Source organism: Astatotilapia calliptera, chromosome 10 (assembly GCF_964374335.1).
Source record: "Astatotilapia calliptera chromosome 10, fAstCal68.1, whole genome shotgun sequence".
Classification (NCBI taxonomy): domain Eukaryota; kingdom Metazoa; phylum Chordata; class Actinopteri; order Cichliformes; family Cichlidae; genus Astatotilapia; species Astatotilapia calliptera.
Genome location: NC_137431.1, coordinates 28,502,974 through 28,529,281, shown reverse-complemented (window position 1 = coordinate 28,529,281; position 26,308 = coordinate 28,502,974). Strand labels below are relative to the sequence as shown.

The following is a 26,308-nucleotide window of genomic DNA, read 5'->3' as shown; positions in this document are numbered from 1 at the left end:
CATTGCAGCGAACTACATCTCTGAAAGTAAGGACAGCTGAATGAAGCTCTCTGCGGTCCATTTAAAGATCTCCAATGCACCTTTATTCAATTAGCAGAGGTAGTAAACATTGGATGAAATCTGTTAAAGCACTGTTGCATCTCCTTACAACAAACCACACTGCTGGACAACAGCTATGACTGATTAATAATGACATCCACTTTGCTGCATGTCACCCCCCGTCTTTTTCACCTATTACCCATCTTATCAAATAGAATCAAAATGCCTAAAAATAAATCTTGAAAAAGACACCTGCTAAGGCTGATCACAATGCAAAACGAACACGAGAAAATCAGAAGAATATCCGATTTTTTTCTGCATAAAACTTTTTTTTTCCCAAATTATAAATCTGCCATAGATGTCACAAAAACAGAAGTTCCACTTGTGAATTAATTCTGGATTTTTATTACAGTGAAAAAACATACTAGCGGCTGCCAGTGCTACCCCTGAGCCTCCTAGTAGATGCACCAATGAAAGTCTTAGGTGACACACAAGAGCACAAGATTTTCAGAAAACCTGACCTCTGACCTTATGAATTTTAGTAGATACACATATGGTTTTTTGATGAATTTGAAAGTCCTACGTTGCCTCGTTTTCGAGTTATCGCATTCACAGACTTGGATATCCACACCGCCTGCCAATCACAGCGCCAATAACACTCCATCAGCGTTTATGGCTGAGGGGTACAAACATCTGCATTCACTGGTGAAGTAGTCGCCACTACAAGCTTGAATAAGCCTCACCAGAGCTAAAATGCTAATATTGCTACAGAGCAGGAACCTCTGAAGTCAAAGTGGAAACGCCAAAAACTGCAGTTCCTTCAGTCAATTCTAAATTTTTAGATTACTCACTGATTTAAACTGTATTCAAATCAGGGCTATTTTGAGTGTCAGTTGCATACCTTTTGAAGCATTCAAACAGGTAGGTGTATTTGAATGCTAGCTAACATTTTAAACTGCATTATAAGAGCATTATAAGTCTTGTTGCTTTTCCTTTTATGAATTGGCTAAAAGGCAGACAAGGCACTGAATCCCGAATAGTAGTCTATGTTGTAGGTTGTGTAGGCTCTGTGATAGCAGGTTATATAATTGTTATGTGAGTGTATTTCGAGCCTTGGCCTCTTCTCCATGGTTTGATCATTCAGGTTAGCTGAGGGGGTTTACCATGCATACATTAATGGAGTGCCAGCAACTCTCCATAATGCACAACGTGTGGTCCAAACACAAAAACCACAAATGTACTCTCCAAAGCTGTTGTGGTTCTACAGCACAAACACACACCCAGAAGAGGAAAAGAAACAAGAAGAAGAGATAAACAAGCAAAACAGGTTCCTCTGATTTAAATTGAAACCACTGGATGCAAATCGTGTCTTTCTGTTTTTATTTTTGTTTTTGTTTCCATTTAAGTCTTACTTTGGGGAAAATGTATCACACCTCTGAGCTGTATTGAATAACTGCCCAGACACATTGCAAAGATGGCTGCTAAGTGACAGGATTTGGTGTTAGAAGGGCTTACACTGATCAGGCATAACAAAACCGCTGTCAGGTGAAGTGAATAACATTGATTATCTTCTCATCATGGCACTTGTGGCATATATATCAGGCAGCAAGTGATAATTTTGTCCTCAAAGTTGATATGTTAGCAGCAGGAAAATAGGTAAGTTTGACAAAGGGCCACACTGAGATGGCTAGACAAGCTGGAGCCCTTGTGGGGTGTTTCCAGTCTGCAGCTATCAGAGGCAAACCAATGACAGGGTTCTTTTTATTTTTAGTTATTTAATTTGTCCAATCACCTTTGAGCCCCTGAAATGAAGGGACTGTACTAAAAAAGATGCTTTAGTTCCTCACATTTTATCCACTCTTTGTTCAACCCACTGAATTAAAGCTGTAAGTTTGCACTTCAACTGCATCTTAGTTGTTTCCTTTAATAATTCAGTGTTGTAATGTATGGAACCAAAATTAGATAAAAGTTGTCCATGTCCAATGTCCAAATATTTATGGACCTAACTGTATTCTGTCTTCTTACGGCTAAGTGTGCCCCTGCTTGCTTTAGCAGTGCAGAAACGCCTCTGCTGGTTAACCATGTAAAATAATAATAAAAAACCCCTCACTAATAAAAACCCATTCAGAGGACATCCATCTAGCCTTAGTGCTTCCAGTCTGTCCTCAGAGACTCCACATTAGACTCCACCATTCAGACTTCTACTGACTGATGCAGTCTGGTGTTTACTTCTTATAGTAATGTTTCCTAATGGATGCTTAAACACAGTCGAGCATATGATGCATCCCTTTTTTCCAATGTACTGTGCACACTTTTGCACAGGGACTTTCTCTCTTTAACTATGCCTCCATTACCTGGCCGATCCTCAACCAAAGGGTTGTGTGTGGTTTGTTTGGTAATGCTGGCAACTGTTCAGTGAGAAGAAGTTATCTGACAAAAATGGACACTCAGCCATTAGAGGGAGCAAAAGAGTACAGCAGCTTTCAACTAGCAAGCAGCTGCAGTCACTAGTTTATTCGGTTTTAAAAGAATAGTTCAATATTTTCACAAGAGGTGGAGAAATGCGTGGGGAATTGGAACTTGAAAAATTACAATTTATAACACTAAACATTTATAAAATCACAAATCTGAAAAGCATGCTGGGTAATACTAGCTAGCTAGGTGGGTTTCTTGCTACATTCAAGATCCAAAAAGACATGGATGAAAATCAATCGTGGCTCAACTTGGACTGACTGTAAACAGTTTGCAAACACACTGCAATCAGTTTGAATCTGAACAATTTGTCTGCGACTCGTCTCTTTGCATTAAGGAACTCAAATTCAACTATCACAAACCGATAGCAGACCGACTCCATCTTATTGCTGTTTATCGCCGTCTTGATCCACCAAACTTGCTTTGAAGATGACTGAGTGGTTGAAGCAACGATTTCAAAGTTACATTTCCATAATCTTAAAAAGATCCTAAATGTATACCACCCATAGCTAATAACAAGCTTGGTCTGGAGTTTAAAAATACCCCCACCCACACTTTGTTTAAAATCATTTAAGTGCAGATTTACAGTAACAACAGACACAATGCAAACCAGAAGTGTTTCATCGGTGGGTTTATGTCTTCAGGGTTTAATACAACATTAATCCAACCTTGTAATCAGGAAAAAAGGCAGAGGAAAAAACATGTTCTTACCTTTTGCCACAAAGACTCTCGGGAGGCCAGGCTGGAACACGCTGCGACAAACCAGCAGTTACCCAGCTGTCCCTGATGCAGATCGTGTGCACTGATGCCATCTACAAACAGGTGAGGGTCCTCACACAGCTCCTACACTCCCAGAGAAAGACAAAAACACTTATGAAACACGCTGCACAGCCAGTACATGAGTAAAACCCTTGCAGGAACTCATACTATTATTTATATGTGTTTAAAAAAAAAATTTTAATGGGGGAAAAAAAAGCAAGTTATTGTTTTGAGGGTGAAACGCCTCTAAAATGAGGTTTCTGGTTAATAAACTGTGTGTACAGCCCACAGTACAAGGCACAGAGGTGCATAAATAGGTTATTGAGTTCATGAATCAGAAAGAAACCATCTGTCCTTATGCATCCATGTTTCACAGTCATGATCTTCTACCCAGGAGTCGGGAGTGGGGGGGGGGGGGGGGGGGGGGTGATGGGTGGGCTGTGTGCATTTGTGAAATCACATTTGCTGCGGCTGCTGTGTCGAAGTCCATTTTCTGGCACAGTGTGTACAGACAGCCTATTACCGCTAACAACACGTTCAATGAGCTGCTCACGCTTTTTCTCCTGCATGTAAACTGGACTCTGCACATCTATCGGCACGCACAGCCACATCTTCTGTGGGGCGATTACAAGAGGCTGTGTGCTGTCAGTGGACACTTTTACTCTCGTCCATACACGCTGGCTACACAAGGTTATCTGCACCTTTTAAAAATCAAATGCAATCCCGTTTCCAACAAATCTGGGTCGCTGTGTAAATGGTGAATTGAGTGGCATTTATGGAGCTTTTCCACTCTCACTCAACACTCACACAGTTTGGACTTCAGTATGTTATCCAAGGACACTTTGACATGTGGACAAGAGGAGTTGGGGCTGAAACCACTGAGCTTTCAAGTACTAGAACACCAGCTCTACCTGATGATGACAGCAACATGAGATGGGCATGTTTACCACAGTGTTGCCTCACCTCTGCTTTTAAAGACTCTCTGTAAGCGTTTGGGAATTTACTGAAATGGGTGCCAACACATAGGAAACACTTTATATAAGGCAACAACAGTGTCAAATTCTAGCAAGCTTGAGAGTTAATGTGTAGTATGATCACCTTTATTCTTCAGCACAGTTTGAACTCTTTAAGACAAGATTTAAGACAAGAATTTCGTTAAGTAGTCTTCAGGAATAGTTCTCCAGGGTTCCTGAAGGGCATTCAAAGATCTTTGGATGCTGGCCGCCTTTTGTTCTGTTCTCTGTAAACATGATCTCACACTTCTTCAACAGTGTTTAAGATTATTTTCATGTTGAAAAATGAAGCTGCTGACAATCAGAGACTGTCCAGGGAGACTGTGGATCAAACGGTGTTGTTTTGTTTTATTTTTTTACTGGGATTTTAATTCCATCAATTTTCACAAGAAGATGGAGGCCCTCCTGAATCCTGCTGATCCATGTTTTTTCTTTGCATGGTAGTTGTAACTTTTACAGCAGCAAACTAAGTTCCCTGACACTCTTTCTATTGCAGCTCAATAATAATGTAGTGATAGTGGGGTAATAATATGGAAATAGGAAGCTATTACTACTTAATTATCAGGACAATGCCTGAAGATAACGATATGGAAACAAATATGTTAGTAATAGCAGAGTAACATTTTTGTAACAATATGATAACCAGCTGGCAAAGAAATGGTAATATCAGTGCAGCACTGAGCTGTTGAATGCAGGCTTTTGGCTTATCAGCCTAATTTAAGTGGGACTCTCTTTATCTTTTAATGATACTATGCACCATAGATTTTACAATTTTCTCTTACTTCATATTATTCTAAACATTTTCTGATTCTAACCTGGCGTTCTATATAATATGGCAAAACAAAACAGTTAAAAAATGATTACACAAGGAAACAAGCTCAAGTAAATAGAAGAAATAAAATAATGGAGCACAATAACAAAAAACCTAAGACAGAATAAAACAGAAACAGGTGTTTCATGGAAATTCAAAGAAGAGTTTGTTTTGTATAAAATCATCTAATGCACTAACTCCAAGCTTTAATTTAACCTGATACAAAATATGAGCCAGCTTCATTTTTACTGCAGAGCTGTGCTTGCAGTGTTCTGGGTGTGAAGCCTGTCTGTTCTCTGCTCTCTGCTTTATGGGACCAGAGGGTCGATGAGCACCTCGGCCATTACTCAACAGGCAGCAGCAAGCATGGGACCACTTAGCAGCTCTTTATCTTTACACACTGGCAGCACTCAACTAGGGTTAGAAAAGTAAAAGAGGGGCCAGGAGGGAGAGAGCATGGGGCAGGTTGAGCTTTTAGATAGGCAAAATTTAGAAAACGGTTACACTCGTTTTACACCTGCGTTACCAATTCTGCAGAATCCACATTTAGGAAAGATGTGACTGATGCTTTTTAGTTCACAGTAACTTGTGTGCATCTGCTCGCCAGATCTGACTTTAATCATTGTTAGTTTTCCTTGACCGTATTTAGTTTTCCACTTTGCTTCAGTCCATTTTAAGTGAGCCCAGAGAAGATGGTGGTGTTTCTAGATCATGTTCACATCTGGCTTCTTCTTCGCATGATAGAGCTTTAACCTGCATTTGTGGACAGCATGGTGAACTGTGTTCACAGACAGTGGAAGTGTTCCTCATTTCATGCAGTGATTTCCACGACAGAATCATGCCTGTTTTTAATGCAGTGCCAACTGAATGCCTGAAGATCATGTTTATCCGATATTGAATTATAGTAAGTGTGGAACTTTGTGATGTTTTGGACCTTTGTTTGAGAAAATTTTCTCTGGACCTTCTTAAATTCTAATTGAGTATCCCTGTAATAGATTAATATTTAATATATTACCAGGTTAAGTTCTATTGATCTTGTTTATAGTCACAAGGTATGATTTTTTTGAATATGTAGACTTTTCTGTGAGCCACACTATGTGGACCACCTACACATTACACCTACAGGAAACCCATGCCATGACGCTCCCGGCACACAGTTTCTGTGCTGATGTTAATGTCATAGGACGTCTGGAGTTCTGCAGCTCATTTGGAAGTTAAAATATTTACATGCAGGTCTTTTGGTGATACACATACCCAGCCACCAAGAAGAGACTCTAAACCTGAGGCAAATCCCGGTAGTCTGCATACTGTTTTACAGTCTAAACATGGCAGCTGAACAGAGACTTAAAGCGTGTGCCCTAGGGGTGATTTTAAGTATGACTGAATCAGCCCTCTAATAGCCCATCCAATGTGGGCTGGGACGGCCTCAAGCACACCATTTGACTTTAATCATAAAGATTAGTGCTATTATCAGCCTTCACGGCTCATGTGCATGTATATAAAGGCAGATCACAGCATACAGATACACACAAGTGTGTGAAGCTAAAGCTTGCAAGCGTGTGCACACACACAGGACACAATAAGGTCAGTCATTTGCTGACTCTGCAAAGCTGTATGCTGCAAAAGCAAACTTTTAATCTGAAGCAGAGGCCACTGCAGTGCTCCCCAGAGGCCTGCAGTCTCTACCAGCAGGATCCTCTCACCTTACACTGACCAGCACCAGAGCTACCTGTCTGAAATCTCTCTGTACGTGCAAGTCGGCAGAACTTTGTGAGGCAATGTTTTGATGTTGTTCTGTGAAACTGTGTCGGAGTTAAGATATCTAATCACGTTTCTTCTCCCTGTCCGCAACAACATTGATTGGTGGAGTCTGAGCAGCGGCGAGGGCTCCCTGTGGTGGCCTGCCATCCAGGGATTGGCTCAGGTGGAAAAGTAATAGAGTATTGATCAGTGCCCAGCCCTGCAGTCTCTGAAGTAATGTGAATATTGTGGCTGAGCACAGCCTAATCATTTACCCTGCCATTGAGAACCTTTCAACCGGCTTCATAGCCCTCCTCAGCACCATTCATCAGCTGGTAAAGGAGACATGAGCCACGAGTGCAAAAACCCAGAGAATAAAAAGTGCAATCCAGCAGTGAGAATCCAAAGTAACCCAACATTTTAGAAAAAAATGAAAGCTTGGATTATTTACACACAGTTTTTGCCAGTTTACATTCTTCTTCCCTACCTGCATTCCTTGGCACTACTAAACTGTCACCACTTGTAACAGTAACGGCTGCGTCCATCACCACCTGCTTTGGCAGTTTGGACCAGCTGAAAGGACAAACTCGTGTATGAAGTTTGAATTATTAGCAGTTATTGATGTTCAAGGATGAGAAATAGCAATGGTTCCTAGTTACCCCTGTACAGGAAGTCAGGACCGAGGTCAGCGTTTCTGATGCTACGATTATTACCCTAGGTTAGGCTATGCAGAGACTAACTTAAGCCGGTATCAAGGACTCTCACCTAGATCTGCTTACATCCAAATGCCGACCCGCCCCCCACAATCCTCTGACCCGCCCCCCACAATCCTCTGATGATAACAAACTACCAACCCAATGCCTGCTAACAGCAGCTTTCCTCATTATAGAAAGATAAATTGGCTGAAAGTTATTACAATAGTTATTAAAATGGGCCCCAGGGATCTTTTCATTTTCAAGGACCAGAATAACCTGTAAGAATTAGAAGACCATTAAAATACTCCTATACATTCTAACCTTACATGAAGACTCGAGAAGGGAATGCCCACAAATTCAAACTTTAAATGAAGAGTTTAAATAAAATATCCTATGTGAAAAAAAGCTTACTGCTAGATGTCAGTATATTGTGAATTGTAGTCAAGTGAGTTCTGCTTGCGTGCCCATCCTAATTCCTAGCTACAGTGGGCGCTGGAGGACAAACATGTTTTAGTCCCCCAAGAGAAATCAAAAACACTAAATGTGAACTGTACCTCGTAACAGCTGTGGCCAGCCGGCGTATTTCTGCTACTGTTTGGAACAGATTTGGATCTACACAGGAGTTTTTCCCTATCTGTGGAAGCCAGTCAGTCCACTGTTGATCTCAGATGTCAATGCATCCACGTTTACTCTAGGAGAGGCAGTCAAACATTGTGAAAGGAGTCCGATATGGATCAATGAGTCAGAGAAGCCATACTGAAGTGAGTTGTTAAGGATATGCTGAACCTATTGCATATAAGAGAAAAGGTTACTCGATGCAGAGCTGGGTCAAAAAGACCGAATCAGAGCAGAATCAGGAGATGATCAATTATAAATAACGCTAAAAACATTCTAATCCTAAACAGCGTCTTTGACCTAAATGTAAACTTGAGTTTGCAGAAAAGCTCAGTACAATGAGTTTGCATACAGTATTTTAAATGAGCTTTTGTCTGGAACCTCATACATTTTGATTGCTCTGAACATTTCATTCTCTCATAGCCACTCTGCTCCTAAGTAATTTGATGTTTAACTTCATTATCGTGCACTCTCCCTTGAACGAAATGCTGCACTAAGAGCTTGCAGAGAGAACAGAATCAGCTTTTGTATTAACAAGTTAAAACAGAGCTCTGCTTTGTCTTGTAGATTTTTGGGTCAGCTACATTCTTTACTTTTTTTTTTTTTTTAAAGGATAGATTGCACCAAGAAAAACCACAGCAACAATCACTGGTAATGCTATGGGAGATATTGATCTGCAAAATTGGTGGTGAAGTCCCAACTCTTTTGAATGCCGCTGCACTCATTAATTCAAGTCTGGCTCTATGCAAGCACCACCCACTGGCAGGTAAAAATACTACTTTATCAGATAGTACTTCATAAGGGGACCTATCATGCTCATGTTATCTCGTACTCAAACAGCAGGCATTGTGGAAAGGTTAGTTTAGGACTTAGAAAAAGATGATCAGTGTTATTCACTGCATCTGTCAGTGTTTTAAATGTTTAATATTAAAGGATGATTGGTGTACAGGGAGGTGCTTTTACAGATTCTTGAGCAAAATTAAGAAAATCCCCAATAAAAATCACTAAAGCACATTATTTTTGCTTTTTGTGAGCTTCAATAAAACCTTTAAAAATAGCTGGGCTAAAAATGTCCTGCTCCGGGTTCCTAACCTTCTCACATAAACCGCTGTCAGTGACGACACAAACCGTGTGCTGGCAAAAATGAAAAGGATGCTCCTCCTGCTTTCTCTCCCTTTGACTTCTTCCAGTTTTCCGTCTGCATGACTGACATCAGCACAGACCAAAACATATAATCTGTGTGACCCAGTTTCCATGGCAATGCACGCTGGCTGCATGCTGCAGCGGTACACAGGCAGAAGGAGGTTACAGCATCCAGAACCACGACGTGCTGTGAGAGGAGGATAACAGCGGCAGGGGACTCGGCTCAGTAAATCCTGAGGCCCTACATCTGATATCATCCACCACCGAAAGACACGCGCGGTGCCAGCTTATACAGGAGACTAGAGAGTGCAGTAGAGCAATGACTGATTACAACTGATGTTAGTGTTGAATTATAAATGTTTAGACTTTCTCTATGTCACAAAACTCTTGTTCTGCAAGCACCTTTGGCACTGATAACTCCCCAATGCGAGTGTTTTTACAGGTGCAAACACTGCTCACTATTTATGTCCAGAATAAAATATTGCTGCAGGGCATCGGCTGTGCCTCACTGACTGTCCAGGGAATAGGTTGTTATTTACACGCATGTATGCTGAGGAGTAAATTATTCTGAACATATAAACTGTGAAGTTGTGGGTAAAGTTTCTTGTATAAGAATTGAATTCAGATTGCATTTTGTAGATTTACCAAATTGCATGCTCAGACCCCAAATTTTAGCTCTTGTTGTATTTGCAACAAGTTTGCAGACGATACGATAGTCATCGCACTTATAACTGCTAACAATAGGCATGCATACAGGGACATCATCATGAATCAATAATAACTTGGTCTTAAACATCACAAAGACCAAAGAGATATAGATGTAGGGCTGCAAAAAAAAAAAAAAAAACCCACACACAGAGCTCATGGAGTCTTCAGCTTTAGGTTTCATCTTGCCTGGAATGACAATACCTCAGCAGTCATGGGTAAGGCACAACAGTGCTTTCATTTCTTAAGGAGGTTAAGGAGAGCCAACTTCGCCTAAAACTGCTTGTCAGCATTTACAGATGCACAATAAAGCGATCTGTGTGACAACCTGGTACAGTAGCAACACCAAAGCTCACAAAAAGGCCCTCCAGTGTGTCATGAAATAGCACAAAACATCGCCGGCACAGACCCATGCATCGCTCGCAAATCTCTACAAGAGATCTCTACACACCCTCGGCGCCATTCGGTTAAGCTTCTCCCCGTCTTTTCAGAGCGCTCCACACACACACACTGAAACACAGCATCTTCCCAAAAATCTGTGACACTGCTGAACTGTCAGTGACTTCAGTGCAACCCCAACGTGCAGTATGTTCAGTTTCACACGTTTACTTCCCTGATATGTATATATAAACTGCACAAAGAAATCAAACCACAAATGTCCATTAATGAAGTTAAGGAAGCTCCTTTCCATGCATGGAGGGTTTCACCTCAAGTCCAGGGCCCTGAGACTTGTTAAGAGGAAGGAAGGTCTAGTGAGTATCAGAACCACTATCCAGGATAAAACAACAACGATCTATGAGTACATTAGGAAAGCGGCCATGGCTGATAGTGTGCTTAGTAAATACCTCAGGCAGCAGAAACCTGAGAAAAAAGAGGAGTAAGAACAGGAACCATCAAGGAAGCACAGGTCCCTGCAAGGCATGTACCACTGACAAATAGAAGAAGTAGCTGACGTCGAGAAATCCTACCAATGACTGGATAAAGCTGGACTTAAAGACAGCACAGAGGCACTAATCATGGCAGCACAGTAACAAGCTCTAAGCACAAGATCCAGGCAAAACCTCAGGTGCAGACTGTTCAAAGATCCCCATGAAACAATCCAGCACGTACCAGCAGGGTGAAAGATGCTAGCTAGCAGGGCATACGTGGAGCGGCATAATCAAGAGGCTTACATGGTAAGTCCTGAGGTCAAAATGGGATAGGGTGGTTGAGAATGTCTTGTATCTAGAAGGATTTTAGCTCAGTCAAAGTGGTGATGGCTAACCAACATAGTACATAGTAGTTGTAGATAAGCAGAGGAAGATGGCTGTAGTGATAGATGTAGCGATACCAAGTTAACATCTGGAAGAAGTTACACAAGAAATGACAAAAAAAAACTACCAAGGGCTGAGAGCGGACCGATAACAAAGCAATAAAATCAATGATTAAATTTGATTATTAAAAATCTGCTATCCATTACAGAACCATTACAGAAACATAAAAAATGATTTTGACAAATATATACACGTCTTTTTATATAAGTCAATAATTTATACTTATTTAGATGTTACACATCATGTGAGGTTAACAGAAATCTCATTTTATTAATACCATAATATTTTGAACTACAATGAACTGCGTATAATTAGAATTAGAAAGTAGAATAATTTAAACTTACATTTAAAATGTAAGTGTGGAAAATGATAAAAAAATTCAATAATTCTACCGCATTAAGAGTTAGCAAATAGAGCTTGTAACTGTGGGTTAACACATAGATTTACTGAAACTACATGTAGCACAATATTTATAGAAATAGTAATTGAATGAAAATATATCAATAATAAAAAATAAGAAAGAGTTAATATGGAGTTAATATTTAGTAATGGTAGCTAGCTATATAATATCCAATGCGCAAAGTAACTCAAACACTTGTATTTATCTACTGCAATCATTCAATATTTACATGTATTTAGTTGCATTCACACTTAGACAGTTCATCCTCATTTCATGAAAATCTGGGTCAACCCCATGGAAATACAGTGATAAATGTTACTACTACCAAGCACCAACAACAACAGTTAGTTAGCAACATCTTAGCACAAATTATTTCCAGAGATTCAAATGCACATTGCTCCCACATGTCTTTCAGTGGGTGAACTGATCTTGGACCAAGAATAACAGCTTGTTACTCCTTCTGTGCGAACATACATGTTAACACAGGTGTCGAACTCCAGGCCTCGAGGGCCGGTGTCCTGCAGGTCTTAGATGTGTCCTTGATCCAACACAGCTGATTTAAAGGCTAAATGACCTCCTCAACATGTCCTGAAGTTCTCCAGAGGCCTGGTAATGAACTAATCATTTGATTCAGGTGCGTTGACCCAGGGTGAGATCTAAAACCTGCAGGACACCGGTCCTCGAGGCCTGGAGTTCGACACCCCTGTGTTAGAATTACTGGAGCTGCTTTTCTACAGGCATTTAAATAATACAGGCAAAAAAAGAGGTCAAATTTCAGTGAAGCTGAAGCTTATTGAGACTTCTTACTGGTAGAATTGGAAACACTGGCCACAAATGCTGATTGGTTGAGTCCAGAAATGTTTGTTGTATTTAGTGTGCCTTAAAGGAATGAAAGAGTTAACTGTAAAAAAGTTAAAGTGGTGGTTAGGAGTGTTCGGTACCATTTATCATATTTGAATCTTCTCTGATATTGCAGAGTTTGTATTCTACCTAAACCAGCTTGAGTCTGTCTTTTTTCTTCTAACGAAACTTAATAATATCTACCATCGTGGTCAGAAATGTACATTTTTTCAACAAGACGAATGTCTTGGTAATTTGAGGCTTTTAATGATTTGTTTGAACTGTTCTTTTTCCATGGTGGAATGATTGTACAGTTTTATTATTTATTGACAATTCATATCTGGACACAGACACTTTACGCCTTAGCAGTTTTAAAACTAAACAATACCTAAAAAGCACCAAATGTGTTACTCGAAACCAAGTTTTTATGTCATTCTTTATGGTAATTATATTATTAGCCAATCAGTAACCAATCCATGAGGTTTGTTTTTATCAAAATATAAGTACCGAAAGTAAAAGTAGTAATTACTAAGAATAATATGCATTACAGACTATATTATTTAATCTTTAGATAATTATTACATCACTTTTGATTTTCAGCTGGAGATTATTTTAGTTTCTTATTAACTGCTGGGTACTTCAGCTATAAAAATATAGTGTAACATATTTTTAGATCATCTTATCCAAGGGGCAGTGCCCCTCTGTTCGCCCCCCCCCCTCTCCCCCCTCTGGACACGCCCCTACAATCCAGTGATTTCATCCAGTACAGCACAGATATCAACACTCTTGTTTGGTTCAGTGCTTACCTGTAGATACTTTTCCTCATACAAAAATAAATAAATGGATTTAAAAATGCTAAAACACATTTCATTAGCAGTTTGGTGAACTGTAAAATTAATACCTGTATATTTATATTCATCAGCAGCAGTAAACCTTTAATGCTGCACTTTTAATCAGATTTATCAGTTTTTGTTTTGCTGAAACAAGCCGACCTACCCGAGGCCTCTTCCAGACGACACGTCCGATCCTGTTACCCTGGTAAAAGAGCGAGTCGTCTGTGGCGGGGAAGCGGGGGTCCTCGAAGAGCAGGCCACTCTGCAAGCACTGCCTCTTCAGGGTGGAGTACTGCTGCCCCTCGAAGGCCTTCACTGAAGTGAACATGCTGCAGCCCTGGAGGACACAACGCAGATGGCAATGAAGTACAGATCTGCATCCTGTCATCACACCACCCTCCTCTTCTGTCATTGACTTTCACACACACATTTCAGCATCCTCTCTGAAAAAGCACCATCTTGTGTAATTTCTGAAAATAAATTTCCTTCCTGCTCATCTGGTTTTCAACTCACAGTCATCCCAGCAGACTGACAGCCGAATCCAGCAGACGGTAATACCTTAGCAGCGAAAGCTCTCAGTGGAAACAGAAAGTCGATGTGCGCTGCTGCCTTGAGCACAGCCAGGCTTCACTGGGTCAAAATGATTAATCTGTCAATTCACTGATATCCTCCTGGGCCTAATTATCACTGCTATGCATTAAAGGAGTCACATATACATTGATCAGCTTAGGGCAAGCAGGGGAACCGGTGAGTGAGGGAGGAGGCAAACTAAGAACTATTGAAGGGATAATCAATACTGAAACACTGAATAAATGGCACACCGTTCCACATATCACTAACTGCTTACTTAACATACATCACTAGGCTACACATCGATACAAAATGAACAAAATAAAACACTTACACATTTATTTACACATTAAGCAAACACAAAACAATGTTATAATTTATTTGGAGCCACATTTCTTCCATACTAATGAATAAAATACTTTTCTTCATTCTTTTTAGCTCCATTTTGGTCTCCACCAGCGATTTAAAAATATCTTGTTTTCTAGCTGTTCGGAGCTTCCACCTCACACTTCTGTCTCACACTTCAGATTAATATTATTCACAGTGAAAGCAGTCAAATATCAGTATCAGCCCCAAAATGTGTGGTATCGCTAAGCCTCAGAGCTCAAATTTCTGAGCATCAGCACAAGTAAAAATATAATATATGCCACTTTCAGGTAGATATGGCCCCTTATTGACAAAAGACACAATAACCAAAGGTGACATCAGTCACAGCTAGAAGTGCATGTTTTCTTAGCAAATTACTTATTAAATGTGATCTATTATTATTGTATCCACATTCTTATTTTTGGAGTTTACTAGAGTAGCTTTGCATCAACTATGTGCCTGAAATAGTCATATTAGCAATATGGCTTCTTAATGACATCATAAAGAGCCAAGAGTAGAAAAGAACTGTCTGAAACAGAGCCTTTTTGACTCACAGAGATTACTTACACATACATTGTACATGTGTGTAACTTGAGCCTCCGCCACTGTAACATATGTACATGATAGAAAATAAAACAACAAAGTACACAAGGTCAACTTTAAAAGTCTGACTTTTAGGACAAATCAGCAATATCTAATAGGGTTTTAATCTTACCGACTGTTTTTAAATAACTCATCATATTTATTAGTTTTACTGTCAGAATGTCAGAAACAGGTAGCTATCCCTTAGCACTGGACTCAACACAACTGACAACTCTTTATATTTAATTAAAACCTCAGAAACAGTCAATATGCTTTTCAGATGCACAGAATTATTCATGTCTGAACTTTTCATGGTCAGCAATTTGCATATGTCCTTTTCTATCAGTGTCACATCATAATCAATACCTCTGCCAGCAGAACTATTGACAACTTATGAAATCAGAGCCTCGCTGTAAGGCATTTAAGGCAAAATCATACTGGCTGATTAGAAACTGAGTTTATTGACTGGTGATAAAAATATATTTTCTTATTTTGTCTGACGGCAGAATTTTTAAATTATTATTGATTAACTCACCTTATTATTTACCCAGTTACAGTGTCACAAAGTAGTTCCTCTAATGTTTCCTGAAAACACTTATCGTTGCCAAGTTCTTATATTGTCTCACGTCACATGTCTAATCATAATAAGCTAATCTAATATTTCACACATTAAGAAAAGTTTGGAAATAAATATCCAAAGTCTTAATGGTGCAGCTTAACCCTGCGTACCCACGAAGAGACTCTCAATCCCCACACTGGGAATCATTGACTTGAGATGGGATGGCATTTAGCTAATCCGCAACTTGGAGGCATACACCTCTGATCAATTCATTTTATACGTTCCAGTCTAAGAGCAGTAGAAGACTGCACACTGGCACTGCTCTTACATTGCTATTACACAGACTCTGTGTGCTCGGGAACTGGCAGGTTAAAGACTGTTTTAATGTTGAAGCTAGCTGTGGTTGTACCTCAAATTAGTAAACCATGAAAAACATTAATTTTCTAAATATTTTGTTCTTATAATGTTCTTGATATTAATTAAGAACAGTACTGCATGTGTGGAAAGGTCTTATTGACAGGTAGAAGTCAGGAGAAGACAAATGCAGATCATGCAGATCAATAAGTCTTGTTGCACTCAAGGTTAATGTGACATCCTGCTTTATTTTGATTGATTTGCCAAGATGCACATATAATTAGTACAGTGCCATGAACCATTGTTAGACCCTGAACACTTATCAACTAATAAAATGACTGCTGGCAGGAAGAAATGTAAACAAAGAAATATCAACACCAGGAGAAAAACACAAATATTAATAATTACAGTTGATGCTGATAAACACTGGATTAGTGTTACTATGGTTGTGGTCAGAAGATAATATGCACTCATCATGGACATGAAGGTCCTGATAATTTGGGGCTTTTGATTTGATTTTGATTAATTCCTTGAACTGTTCTTTTTTTCAAGGGTGCAATGATTGAACAGCATACATCTTTAGTGACTTAAAATAAAATTGGGTGCACAAGTTCAAATTTATTTTGGATTTTCTATAATCCACACAGGATCAAAAGAACACAGACTCAAAGATATGCATATACTTCCACATATTTGGTTAAATGTCTCTGTGCATAGACCAGACACTTATGGTAGCCATCACCAAGTTTCTGGGTGGCTATCTGACCTTTGACCTCTTCTTGGCGGAATTAATAGAATTTATTGAATTTTGTTTGTTTCCTAGCATAGATGTGGCCTAGCATGGTTTGGGGCCTTGGAAGTGTTATTCTGCAAGCTTAATGTTAGCCAGTTGTATCCATTCTAAAACCAGTTTTAATACGTGTTTGGAATCATTACCCTGTCTGAACAACCAAATCTGTTCACATTTTATCGAGCTGATGAGCTGAGGGGAAGCTGAAGTGAAGAATTTGGAGGTAGTCCTTATGAGTGGGTTTTGATAATCGATTTTCCGATTAAAATCGATTCTAGCTTGAATAACGTGATATCGATTTATTAAAATTTTAAATAGAAATTTATTTTGCCGGAAACGCCAGAATCTCAGGTTAAATTTTGACAACCACCGAACAGCTAAAACAGTAAATGAGACACGGATACACGGTACACTGATTCTGCACAAAGAGGTTAACACAAAGCACAGACCCGCCGACGCATCAGAATCAGTGAGATGTCGGCTTTCTCACCCGATGGCACATACACGGACACGCCATCGGGGCTGAGAGCCGACATCCCACTGTTTCTGGTACGTCGGCAGTCCGGTCTTTGTGTTTACGTCTTTTTTGTGCTAGATTCTGAAGCTGCAGGTTTCATCACTATCCAACCAAACCAGCAGCAAAAGAAGATCCAAACTACGCTTCACATTTAGCTTCACATAAACATCGCCATGAATTCCCTCTTACTCTTGCTGTTTTGCTTCCACCACAATAAAATAACACTTCATGCACAACTCTCTCTCTCTCTCAGTGTACTTCAAGACAGTTTCCCATCTAAAAATCTCTGTTTTCTGCATTATTTGCTTGCTTATTACCCGCCAGTCTACCATTATGTACAGCGCTGTTGGCCACTGTTTTTTTTTTCTTTTAATTTAACTGACTTCCGACAAGAAAATCTCATGTCTGCTGTTCAATACTGAAGAAATTTAACAATTTTAAAATTATGCGAAATTGCAAAACGCTTAGCCGTGTCTCTAATTAAACCTCTGTAACTTTGCTCTGCTTCACTTCAGCAGCATCTGGTAATGTTTATATGTTGATTCATGGTTTTCTTTAGTTTTTGTTGTATTGCAGAATATTTTTAAGGGTTTCTGCTATAAAAAGCCAGGCCAGGAAAATCTCCTTCATGTTTTTCTGTTTTATGCTCAGTTACTTTGACGCAACGGCATCTGCTGTGATGCTTACACCTTTGATAAAGTCTCAGAAGTGTCAGCTTTCTTTTTATAGATATAAAAATATGGATATGTACCAATAAATGATCAGAATTATAATATTTCTGACTGTCTGAGGCAAAATTTCCCCGATTCAAATCGAATCGATCGAATCAAATCGGGACCTTGTGAATCAGAATCTAATCCAATCTAGAAATCAGTGACGATACCCAACCGTAGTAGTCCTCCTTCATTTATATACTGATACTAGCGGCTACAAAACAGCCCCAAAGCATGATGCTGCCAATACTATGCTTGACAGTCGGTACAGTGTAAACCTAAAGCATCACTCTATAAAATATTTAAGTGAGGGCGTGCACATATTTGAGCCTGTATGTTTTAGTTGCTTATACTTGGCAAATCAAACAATACACATAACCTGTCAGATGCACTCTCGGGTGCATTATGAGAGCCTGCTGTTTTAAAGCTAACACGTTCTGAATGCTAAAAAGACACCAGTGTATAATCCGGCTGCTTGAGGCACTCGAGTCTTTGTAGGGCTCAGCTTTTAAGTGACGCTGTGCTCCAACACAGAGTCAAGGGGGAGATGTTCAGATTAAGTGGGAGGGCTTATTCCGCTACAGCTTTTCAAACTCATCTTAAATCATCTTGAAACTCACAGATGAAATGCTCTTGTGATGTTGTTTGGATCATACTGCAAACTGAAGTGTGCGGAGAAAAACCTGCTCAGAGAAATGGAAATGTATCCCTGTTAAACTTGGTACTGAACCAATCTGCATCTGAACAAGGTCAACTCTGAAGCAGTAAATCAGCATTTTCTGCCGTAAAATTACCTAATACATTCAACAACAACTGAAGACTGGAGAACAAAACGTGTGCATGTGCCGGTGGTATTAATGTATAATGTAAAATGTCTCAGTATTTCTCAGTATAGTATAGTAATAAAACCAAATCCTGCTTATGTCTCTTTATGCCAGATTACTACGCAGCACTGCTATTAACATAAAGTGTTTTTTAATTGGGCTGAGATGACCTGTTCACCTTCCAGCAGTGCTCAATGACATCTAATATCTTTGGGAAAATGAGGAGAACAGAAAATTGAGAGCAGCCCCACTGAAAGTACGTCAGCAGCTAAATGAAATCTAACCACAGTACCTTTCAAACATTATTAACCTGAAGGATTTAAGGACTAACTTTTTCTGACACTTTGAGAAATCTCATGCTTTCAGCAGACATTCATGTGTTCAAAGCAAACTTTAAACATCCTGCTGCAAGTGTGGTTTTCAGATATGTCACATTACCTACAGCCTGTATCTGATTAGTCTCTAACCTTAATTAAAGAAAATAGCCAGTAAGTTCACTTTACAGGAATTAACAAGCTATCTCACTCTTGAGTGAGTGATAAAGTAAATTCCTGGGGGAATGAGGAGGTCGCAGTTGGAAGCAAAGTCTGACAGATGGCCTGGTGACTTGGCTCGTGACTGCAATGGGGAAAACCATGCTGTCATCTGGCCTCTGTGGACTGCCAACAGGATCACCTGCAGAGAACGAATCCTGAGAAGCTGCTGGGCTGCATTTCTTCACTACTGTGGCAAGAACAGCAACAATCACTGCTGAAAATTAAAGCTGCAAGGTTTCTACTATGATTATCTGTCAGTATGTGGCACATTTAAATCGAATTTTCAAACAAATTCTCTGTTCCATGAAGCAGGATGATCCATAAACTTGACGCCTGCACTTCCCATACAGTCTCCTATGCTGGTACATTTGCTATTTTAGTACTTTTGCTTCTTTTTATTCATCTGAGAGAAAAACTACTGCTTTAATCCGCTACTGGATAATCCATCCATACATTTTCTGCCGCTTATCTGGGTTCGGGTCATTGGGGGACACCAAGACGTTCGCAAGCCAGCTCAGACATAATCTCTCCAGTGAGTCCTGGGTCTGACCCTTGGCCTCCTCCCAGTAGGACATGCCCAGAATACCTCACCCAGGAGGCTATCAGGTGGAATCCTAGTCAGATGCACGAACCACCTCAACTGACTCCTTTCGATGTGGAGGAGCAGCGGCTCTACTCCAAGTCCCTGTCGAATGACTGAGCTCAGCCACTTCTTCTCCTGGTAAGACGTGCCCAGAACACTAAGCCATCCTCGTCAGATGCCCAAACCACCTCAGCTACATTCAGCTCCCTCTTCACCATAATGGGCCGTATCTAATGCCCCTATCACAAAATCACTTTCCAATATAACTATATGCACATATACACTCACAAATACCCAACCCATTTGATAAATACACTCTAAAGCTGCAAAAATCTCCGTCCTGATGGAAGTACATCACCATCACTTAGGGTGGCTCACCCCCTTTCCCACCACTCTGGACTAACATAGTTGCATAGAGGGATCTCTGTGTTGTTGTCTTGCTGCTCCTCCACATCGAAAGGAGCCAGTTGAGGTGGTTTGGGCATCTGACAAGGATGCCTCCTGGGCGCCTCCTGGGTGAGGTTTTCCGGGCATGTCCCACCGGGAGGAGGCCCCGGGGCAGACCCAGGACCCGCTGGAGAAATTATATCTCTCGGCTGGCCAGGGAACGCCCTGGTGTTCCCCTGGATAAGCTGGAGGAGGTGGCTGGGGAGAGGGAGGTCTAGGCTTCTAACTGCTGTTTAACTGACACAGGTAGCAGGAACTGAAAGGTGAGGACTTAAGATTTATTTCAAAAGGATCACTCTGACTGGTTTATTGGAATCGCCTCTTTCTCTCTGATTGATAAATGATGAAGATCATCATTTATCAATGCAGGTCTGGTTCTTTTCAAGCTCCCACAGCTTTTACTTGAAGTATAAGCCTCGGGATCCTTTCTTGTAAATGACACTTGTGGTTTTCATCAATTGCTAAATATATATTTTAATTTACATCCTTGGAACAATCCTGTGTTGCTGTGTCTTCCTGATCAGTCTAAAATTAAAACTCATCTTCTTTGTTTGTTTTTTGGACTGTTACCTATACACACATCAATCTGACATGGAGCTGAACTGAGCTGAACTCCAGTTCTGGCACAGATAGAGGATGAGCTAATGGGCCACTGTAGCCCCACTGTAAAAGTAAATCAGGATTATTTAGTACTGTCAATCTTGCAGAGCTCTCTAGCAGAAGAATAACAATATGAACCTAAAAATGAGATTAATAGGCCTCTCTTTAACAGTGGTTCTGTTCCATTAAGTGTCCCCCTGAGCAATGACAGCGAATCAGTGTACACAATAGCAGGGCCCTCCCTAAGTGGAGCGCAACCACCATTAATGCACATGTGATTTTCCCGTAATGACATTTGAAAACGTCTGCTTTGAAAAAGGTCTACTGGTGGCCACAGGAGCTCTGATGTGGAAGAAATGCTGTTGGACTGCAGGCAGATGTTTGGGAAGACGTGCTTTATGATGATTTAAGACTTCAGCCCTCCTACGAGTGCGGAAAGAAAGCAGATGGGAGGTTTCTCCAATGGAAACTCAGTAAGAACTGCCTACGCTATGGGAACAAAGGGTGAAGCAAGCAAGTGGAGGCAGGGCAGACTCTGGTAGTCATCAAGAGGCTAAAAGCAGCCCATTTGGTTTCTCTGCCTCTTCAGAAATTACAAAGACAACACAACCAAGAAACTGTGAATATTAGGAAGATGGCATTTCCATCATTCAATAGAATTATCAAAATTTAACCATTAGAAGTGACCATGGCAGATTTTGTTTGGAAGTGAAAGCAGTCAGAATGAATAAATGAGGTAAATCCTGATGCAGCTGAGGAGGAGTGTGGAGGAGGAGGAAGACTTTTGAAAGGACAAAATGACAGTTAAAGAATTCCCAGCTGACACAAAGCACAAATCTCTCCCCCAAAACAATGGAGACATGATTAAGAAAACGACGGCTCATGCACTGGAGAGAGGTGAAACGCTGGAGGGAAAAGTCAGCCAATCAGCGATCAATAAGAATGAGGAAACAAGGGGCCCTTTCTGACAAATGTGAGCAACGCTGATGTAATAACAACATGTTGTTTAATGCATTGCTTCCAGCAGCAAATATTAATCTTCAACTGCGCTCTAAACTGTTGATCTCGGAAAACAAATTATTCACAATGCTCGCTTTTTCCTCATTTCTGACACTGGGCTTGTTCCCCTGTTTGTTTACACAACAGTGTTAGAAGCCTGACATCTTGTGAGGTTGCAGATTTTGGTGGAGAGGCCGCGGCAGTGATAATAAACTGATTGCAGTCCCAGAATGATCTATGATCTTCGCTGTGAGTGAACAACACACATGAGCAAATGGCTGAATTCGAGCAAAGGTGCAGACTGCCAGCTGCCCTTGCTTCATTGTGCTATGCCTGCATTACTGAGCAGGAAGAGCTGCTGGTCAGCAGATGTCAACATTGATGTCATTCGACTGGTGCTGCCCAGTGCAGGCTGAGGCATCGCAGAGTATCGATGATGGCAAAATGGCAAGATTTTGACATATGTGAATGCCAAACTAATTGAAAAAATAAATCTGCGGTTGGGTTATTATTGTAATCCACACTTATTGATTATTCATTAAGTTACCAACATCATGCAGATAACTGAATTCAACAACATGTTTTTTTTTTGGCAGTAATTTTCTTAAACTTCATTTATAAGAAACACTGTTAGGCTTCCCCCAGATTGATCTTACTGTAGGAATGCTCTCTTCTGCTTACATGAACCAAAACATTAAGCAAGTTTGAGCTTTAAGGAGGGGGTGAAAGAGCACCGCTGTTAAAGAAGCAGGGGCACTGGATTTATAATGAGAAAACACTGACAGCCCTCTAGTGAAAAATGAATGCAAAGAGTATCGCATTATTTTGTTTTCTGACTCGAGCCTCCTTCTGTCGAGCCTCTTCTGCAGCACCACCAAGAGTATTCGTCTAAGGACCACGGAGAGCTCCTGTTACACAGCACTGGGTGGGACCAGTGCTGTGAATCAATCACAAAAGAGTCAATCTTTGTTCGCGTTCCTGGACACAAAATGTCACGTGTTTTTCTTGATAGTCAACAGGGATTTGTGGGTAATGTATTTTTAGCAAAAAGTCTGGCATATTTTCTTTCTGCAGCTTGTCCAGATAAATTCGGGGGCTGTGTCACCATGTCAACCAAGAAATCTGAGCTTTCAAATCATGACATTTCTAAACACTAACCCGTTAGTGTTTTAATCCATAAACCTAACCTAAATTTTTAATAATCACAGCAACCTATTTTAAGTTAATAACATATTAAAAATAATCAATGCAGACTCATATTTTTTAATTTACTAATTTCAGTTTTGTGGCAGATGCATTAAGCCAGACAGAAATATCCTTCACCAGAAGAATTTCAGGACTTCTGCTTAGGAAGAAAGTCAAAACTTCCAAAGATTTAAAACTAAGAGATATAAAACTCATTTGTGCCATCTGCTACAAGTAAATTCATTTCATTGGAATGAAATAAATTAACATTTTTGTGCATTGTTGGTTTTAATCACACAAGCTGCTGCGCAACAAGTTTCCCTACTTGGGAAAATAAAGTGAAGTCAAGTCAGGTTCTACATGATTTTTGAGTCCTTGAACACGTTTTCTTCAGCAGTACGCCCTCATATCTACAGAATGCACATTTTCCACTTGCATAGGAAAAAAAAAATCTGCATTTGGAGGTTTGGTGGGTTGGTGATGGAGTGAATCGCTTTGACGCTCATGCCAGAGACAAAAGTTTACTTTTTTTGATAGCTTATTAATAAAAGGATTTCATTTGGTTTCAGGACATAAAACAAAGCTTTACAATGTACAAAAAGGACCACTTCAGATATTTTCAATTATAGAATAATATCTAAATTATACCAACAATGAGGAGAACAGGAACTACAGCACTATATGTTAAACAGAAATGGGAAAAGTAACGCGTGAGTATTTCTGAGGATGAACGGTTGCAAATACGGAGACACAACAATCCACTACATCATCACATACTTCAAGAGAACGCGGTTTTCGAGAATTCAGTACAATTTTTTGAAATTTTGGTGATTGCCAAATACTGGGCTTTCATATACCAAGGTACCATATTTAGGTAATATGGAAGGAAATATTGTGTCAGTAGAAGAGAAGACAGCTTTAAAATCTTGTTAGTAGTAGTAGCCTGTAAGAAAGCAATCACAAAGCGATGCCACAAGCCAGATCCACCAAGGCAAGATGAATGGCTGAAAACAGTGAGTGAAATATTTGTTTTGGAGCGACTGACTCTGATCAGTCTGATAAGACGGAGACTGAGAGAAATGGAAGAGCTGGACCAAATTCAAGTATCAGTGACACAGTGAGGGATGAAAAACTACACAGTCAGGTTTAGGAAAAGATAAAGGTTTGGCTTATAACACGGTTATAAAGTAGTTATCAGGTCTTATAAAGCAAAAAATACTTACACATTCATGCTAAATGATAAAAAAAATGTTTGTTTTTATCACCACTTCATGCTTTGCTACAAGTCTGTACTAAAACAATTCAAATGAAGTCATGTGTAGATCTCGAAATGCAGTCTTTGCACTCCTACAACTTCCAAATGAGAAGTTTTCCTGTGTGTCAGAGTAAATTCACAAACAATGACTCTACTGTACGTTTTGCTTAACCTTACCCACACTCAGGTTCTTCTTACTTTTAGGTAAGCTGTTAAGTCTGTAGGCATATTTCCATTTAATCTGTTAGCAAATTAGGAGCTTGGGGCACGCCTGCCTTCTTCTGTGGATTCTTGATAGAGGAACCAATGAAATTACCTCCATATTATACCAGCAAAGAGACAGAGAGTTCCTTTAAGAGCATTAATGGTTAATGTTAAATAGACTGGTTTTTATATAAAGCTTTTCTACTCTACTTAAACACTGAAAGCGCTTTCCGCAAAATGTCTCATTCCCCCATTCACACCCAAGTGCTAGCATTTACGCACAGCAATCTAAGGACCACGGACAGCTCCTGGGACACAGCACTGAATGGCAACGAGTCTTCTAAGCTAGTCAGAAAAACACGTATCTAATCAGATCTGGGGGGAGAAGGCATCACTGAATAATGATGTGCAAATGAGTCCACACACACCCTGGAATCACAGTAAGAGGCTGTTCTTCTGTTCTTTTAGCTGTTGCTCACGACGCATGCAGGAAATTCACACACTAGAGATGATAAGGGTGTATGTAGAGCAGAAATGCAGTGTAGGTGGGCTGTAGCGTAGTTAACTTAAAGAGTGATGTGAATATTGCACGTTTCCATCTGGTTTTGTATGGATAGACAACACTTTGAGTCACAAAAACAAAAACAACAACAACGGAAAATAAAGATTATTGAACCGATTTGAGCTTAAGGCCGAGGCACCCCACAGGAAGGATGTGGTGAATGTGTGGTCAGATATCAGAGTGTGTTCAGGTGGATCTGGATGTGGTGGTGGTGGTCAGGAAGTGACTGATTGAGTCTGCTTCTGCTGACAGACTGATTACGCTCTGAAGTGAACAGGGAGGAGTAATGCACCAGAACACCACGGAAAGAGAGGGAGAGAGAGGAGAGGGAAGGGTGTGCCAGACCATCCTTCATCCACCGCCCCCACCTCTCTCCTGCATCACGGAGGAGGGCTATCCCAGCTTCCCCCATCCTCCCAGCATCGTGATCTCCCCTCTGCAGTATCTCCTTGTGCTTCTGTGGGCTTGGCCGTAACACACAACACTTATGCCCAAAGTCCACCCAGGCCAGACTGTTTCACTTTTAGCTACTCATATGACACTTATATGATGAGATAGATAAATGTTACATTATGTGGTTTTTAATTATTATAAGGTGTTAGTTAAACCCGACAAAAAGCTGACATTTTGACCATTATCTTCTCTTTAATGAACAATAATGGCACATATGAAGTAGCGATTATTGGGTTTACACAGTTTACCTGGCATGAATCGGATTAAGGTTGAATGCCAGTAAAAACATGCTGAGAGTGTCCACTTTTAGACCCTGAAAGCTGGCAAGTGGTCCAAACATAGACTATTAATGTGCATCCACTCCCCTCTGGGTTCTCTGCAGAACAATATAGTTGTGCAATTACTAATTTATTACTCCGAGTGGAGTGGGGGAGAAAAACAGGCAGCACAGAGTCACGCAGAAAGTCCCTGTTTGAGAGGTAAACTTACTGAGAAAGGCTTTAATTTTCCAGCAGGAGCCATTACTACTGATGTGAGTGATATTTGGTGAGGGTAACAGCAGCTCGCTCAGATATGGCTCCCACACAGATTTACTGCAACTGTGGCTGTGCATTGTAAATATGAAACGAGAAGGTAAAAGACTAAGCACCTTTGAAACAGTGGATATGCTGCAAGCCCTGAAATGCACAGGCAAGACCAGTAAAGCCTGGAAGAGCGGCTCTCCCGTCCAAGATGCACAGTATATAGCGCTCTTTTTGCGCAAAGTAAAAGCTGCTTTCACACCGGTGCAATACGAGTTCACTCCCACCCCCCATCCTCACCTCTTGTTAT

General features: G+C 40.4%; 1 protein-coding gene across 2 annotated transcripts in view; it reads right to left on the bottom strand.

Annotated features, from left to right (window-relative positions):
- The window catches only part of capn5b (calpain 5b), a 59,600-nt gene that overhangs the window by 31,920 nt on the left and 1,372 nt on the right, over positions 1-26,308 (bottom strand). For both annotated transcript variants that reach the window (XR_013911929.1, XM_080307597.1), the window contains 2 exons: positions 13,542-13,715; positions 3,223-3,354 (listed from right to left, as the gene is read on the bottom strand). Coding sequence is in view for 1 of the 2 variants with exons in the window: in XM_080307597.1 (XP_080163723.1) it covers positions 3,223-3,354; positions 13,542-13,706 (297 nt within the window). In the remaining variant the exon portion in view is untranslated. The remainder of the gene's footprint in view (positions 1-3,222; positions 3,355-13,541; positions 13,716-26,308) is intronic.